At 39.9% G+C, this 4,526-nt stretch overlaps 1 protein-coding gene across 1 annotated transcript; it reads right to left on the reverse strand.

Annotated features, from left to right (window-relative positions):
* Positions 1 to 854: 854 nt before the first annotated feature.
* On the reverse strand, positions 855 to 3,406 carry LOC144713146 (RNA-binding (RRM/RBD/RNP motifs) family protein). The gene is made up of 4 exons (XM_078587650.1): positions 2,780 to 3,406; positions 2,255 to 2,465; positions 1,207 to 1,608; positions 855 to 1,080 (listed from the first exon to the last, which is right to left on the reverse strand). The coding sequence occupies exons 1-4, from the start codon at positions 3,321 to 3,323 to the stop codon at positions 1,002 to 1,004; spliced, it is 1,236 nt and encodes a 411-aa protein (XP_078443776.1). The 5' UTR covers positions 3,324 to 3,406; the 3' UTR covers positions 855 to 1,001.
* Between the last annotated feature and the right edge of the window lie 1,120 nt (positions 3,407 to 4,526).

The raw sequence follows: 4,526 nt of genomic DNA on the forward strand, positions 1-4,526 counted from the left end.
TCCAAGCTGTAGTATTTATCACATGCAGTCTGGAGTTAGAAACATGGCAGAAAAGGTTGGATTTGATGGTTTGTACCCTCTATATAGCATCTCCATGTGATGTTAAAAACTTGATCGCCAACCAATGAATATGCAATATCTGGACAAATCCGATGGTTATGATTTAAATGTAATCATAGGATGGAATTGAATGACTCCACCTAGCATGAACATGATATGAACCTTGATCTAGGCTCGTATCTGAAGGGCGGTAGAGGACGAGGAGAGGTAGAATTTCCCGGGTAGAGAGGTGAAACAGGAAGGATCGGAGAGGAGGCTGAGCAGAGGGGAGTAGGGATAGGCCAAAGACAAGCCGCCTGAAGATGCGGTGAGGTAGAGACGATCACAAGGACGAAGATCGTAGAGGAATAGATGGACAGACCTAGACGTACAGAGGGGAGACAAGAGTACTTCTTTCTTCTTCTTCTTCGCTGCCCTCCTAAAGGGAAGTCATCCCTATTTAAAGGAAATACATAATTGTCAAATGACTGAAATGCTCCTGTGGGCTAACATGACAAAACTACCCTAGATAGCTTGAGGATCCTCTCGAGGATACTATCAGAACATTGGAGCTGAGATCACAAAGTAAAATAAACATCTCCATGCAAGATGGTCAGGCGATAAGATGGAATATATACCTTCCACTAACTTGTTGGGGGAACTACCGACAATGAAGTTCATTATTTTGAGTTAGTCTTATTAGAATTTTAATTTTTAAGATAACAGGTTTAGTTATAGCTTAGTCCAAGTCCAGAGGAAATTTCTTGTAATAGAATTGTAATACTTACCAGGTGTTTCTAAATTAGATTGTAGTATCCGCGAGAAAGAATGAGTCACTTGACAAAATAATGCCTCTAACATTATAGCTATAAGCAAATAAAACCCATCAATGAATTACCTCCTAAAGGCAATTATTGAACTAATTTGAACACTCAACTTAACATAAATTATCTTCAATTCTTTTAAAGGGAATCTTCTGCAGCTTGTCCTCCATACTTGGACAACACTCCCGTTAAAACGGCCCTTTCTTTGACCTTCAGCCTGGAATATGAAACATAGAAATAATGCATGAATAAAACCGCAACAAGAGAAAATTTACAAATTAAAAGCTTGAAAATTTTAGATTCCCATTTCACATTTTAACCAAATGAAACATCTTTTTTTTACCTCAAAGATGACCCCTGAATGGTCAACCCAAGCGCCTTAGCTTTCTTTGTCTTTGGAATCTTCTTTCTTGAAACTGCAGGCGGTTTCTTCTTTTCAGATGAAGAAACTAAGTCAATGGCCTGGACAGGACTAGAAGAAGTGTGATTCTCTGAGCTTGTAACATCTTTATGGCGTTCTTGAGCACCAGAAGGTGTTGAATTTTGACCAATAGTTGCAGATTTATCTCCTGTGGTTGAATCTCGTGCACCTTTGGCACGTGTTGGCCGCTGCCGGGATGGGGAAGAATGAGAACTTTCATCTGAGCTGGAGCTTGAAAGTTGGCCTTTGATTACAATATTGCATATAATCTGCTTCTCGACTTTACCAAACAGCACGTTCTGGTGGGAATATGTCTCCACAAACCTAAGACAGAAGAAAATTTGTCAAGCATTTTTAAAATTGCAGAACAAATGAGAAAAATGTAAGGCAATATACATTTGGCTCCGTAAGGTACAAACATAAATCCTAAAGAAGATCATGCATGAAAAAAGAGAACTAAGTAGCTTTGTAAGAGTCAAAAGCTATTGATCATACTCAAGTATATTCTTTCAAAAAAAAATCATACTCAAGTCTAAGTCGAAATTAGTAAAGTTGTTTTTTATGCATAAAACACAACAGATTTTTAAATCGCCATTAGCTCTAAATTAACATAAGTTATCAAGCTTCAAATTTCTAAAAAACTCTGGAAATTTTGCTTTATAAGATCTTTCTGCACAACAGTCTCCTTTTTCCAGGCTAACTCTTAAACTTTCTGTCTTCTGACGATGGTTTATCATTAAAGAATGCAACATAAAAGAAACTAAGTATCATAATTTTTTTTGAAAAAAGAAACTAAGTATTATAATGGGAACAATTTACTGGCATCAACAGTCTCAACCTCTGAAAGCGACTGCCTTATATTTTTCCATATAAAGAAGCCGACGACAAATTATTGTTATTATCAATTTCTGACAAGTTTATTCTCTTTTAATTCTATCAACAAAACAGAAAAGGAATTTCAAAATCTTACTTTTGTGCAGCTTGGTCTGATTTGAAGTCTACAAAAGCAAACCCTTTGCAAATGGGATCCCTAGTCTTCTTGTTTCCCTCTACTGCAGGGCTAATGTTGATAATGTTTGGGAACTCACTAAACGCCAGCTTGAGATCCCTGTGAACGTTCTTCTTCCTAGGAAGACCAACGATACGAACACGAGGACCAACAACGCCAGCATCTTCGGCAACTGCACAATTAATTTAGATAAATAGCACAGTTAATTCAACGTTCTGAATTTTCAACAAAAAATCATAATGTATAGATCATAATCTATGTGTAGACCGTAGTCAGATAATCTTCCCAATTAAGAAATTCCAACATGGAAAGCGCTTATGGTCTGAGAATTAACCATAACAAATTAGCAAAGAAATAGCACAATATTGGGTATTACCTTCATAAAATATTAAAAGAAATCCCCGGAGGAGAAAATATAGACGATCAGATAAACTCACTAATTCCATGAACAGGAGAAATAAGGGAAAAAAAACAACAATAACACACCCGGCTTGCCGATGCTTTTCTTCTCTCGATCCTTCTGACCCATCACTCCGCTCTTGAGCTTTTGGAGATTTAACGCTTGTGCCTGCCTACTCTTCTCAATCTCATTCATCAGCTTGTCCTCTAAGGGCGTATCATAAGTCTTCCCTTCCCCAAATCCACGAGGCTTATTTCGAAGCCACTTGCTCATCTCCTCAAAAGGCATAACCTCTGCATCCGACCCATCATCATCTTCATCGATTTCGTCAATGTCATCGTCCTCCCATTCATCAAAATCGTCTTCTGGTTCAACGGGTTCTGCTTTGGTCCTCTTGGAAGAGGCCGAGGCGACGAGGGTTCGGCTTCTGATAGAAATTGGAGCAGAGAAAGAGTAGAAATTTTCGATTTTGCGGAAGAAACTGAGGACAGAGTGAGCTCGAACTGGAACGCTACTTCCCAAGAATTTCCGATGAGCGAGTGCGAGGTTCGTACGGAAGGCATTCAGCAACAGCCCATCAACCTCTCTGCCTCTGGCGGCCGCCACCGCTGCAGGCAAAGACCCCGCCATGGAAACCTCTCTCTCTCTCTCTAACTCTATCTCTCTATATATATATCTCTATCTGTCTGTTTCTTTCTCTCCACATAGCTCTGTTTGTGTAGCTCTTTCTCTCTATATATATCTCTATGGGGTTATATCACGGTGTGGCCCGAACTTTTTCGAAAATTCGAGTTACAGCCCTTACTTTTTTTTTGCCGCAACACAGCCCGAAGTCCCATTTGGTCCGCAGCCTGTGACGTGGAGTCTACGTGGCTGCCAGGTGGAGTTCCGGCGGAGTCCACCTAGGCGGAATCCACGTGGCAGCCACGTGGATTCCACGTCACAGCGCGATTTGAAGAAAGAAAGATTTTAGCCCGCCCAATGTGAGTCACCTGGGAGAGAGCTGAGAAAGGCGACGAAGGAGAAGGAGACGGTGGAGAAGGAGGAAGAAAGGGCGCGAGGGAGAAGGGGCTTCTTCTTGGCTACGGGAATCGTTGCGAGCTTCTTCCTGGCTACAGGAGTTCCATGAGGTAGGGTTTCTCTGTTCCATTCATGTAACTTTCTCTATCTCTCTCTAGATTTCATGGTTTACTGCTTTTTTAGCTACGTGTGGGTTGCTTTCTCTCTCTCTCTAGATGGACATACATTACTGCTTCTCAAAATACCAATGATCTTCTGTCTTCATCTTGAAGCCCATATTTTATTGCTCTCTCTTCGATTCATGTAACTTTCTGTGTCTCCCTCTAGATTTCATGGTTTACCGCATTCTTTAGCTACATGTGGGTTTCTTTCTCTCTCTCTCTAGATGGACATACATTACTGCTTCTCAAAATACCGATGATCTTCTATCTTTATCTTGAAGCCCATATGTAACTTTCTCTGTCAATTTTAAGATCTTGTTCAATGACTTTTGAAAGTTCTTCTCTCTGTCCCTCTCGTAAATAAAGATTACCCAGGACTGCTATTAATTTTTAGCATTCTGTTCAGTAACATTTGGAAAATTGTGCATTCTCTCTCCCTTTAATGAAGACTACCTTGGGCTGTTTAGTTGTCTCTATGTAAAACTTTCAAACTCCATTCTTGCACCTTTCTTTCATTTTTCACATCTTGTTTAGTGACAGTTGAAAATTTTACGATCTCTTTCTCTCTTAAAGGAAGATTTCCTTGAGCTGCTCTTTTGATTAACAAGACATTGGGAAATTGCAGTCTCTCTCTTAAATGAAGAATCGCTTG

The sequence above is a fragment of the Wolffia australiana genome, chromosome 15, assembly GCF_029677425.1.
Source record: "Wolffia australiana isolate 7733 chromosome 15, ASM2967742v1".
In the NCBI taxonomy this organism is placed as follows: domain Eukaryota; kingdom Viridiplantae; phylum Streptophyta; class Magnoliopsida; order Alismatales; family Araceae; genus Wolffia; species Wolffia australiana.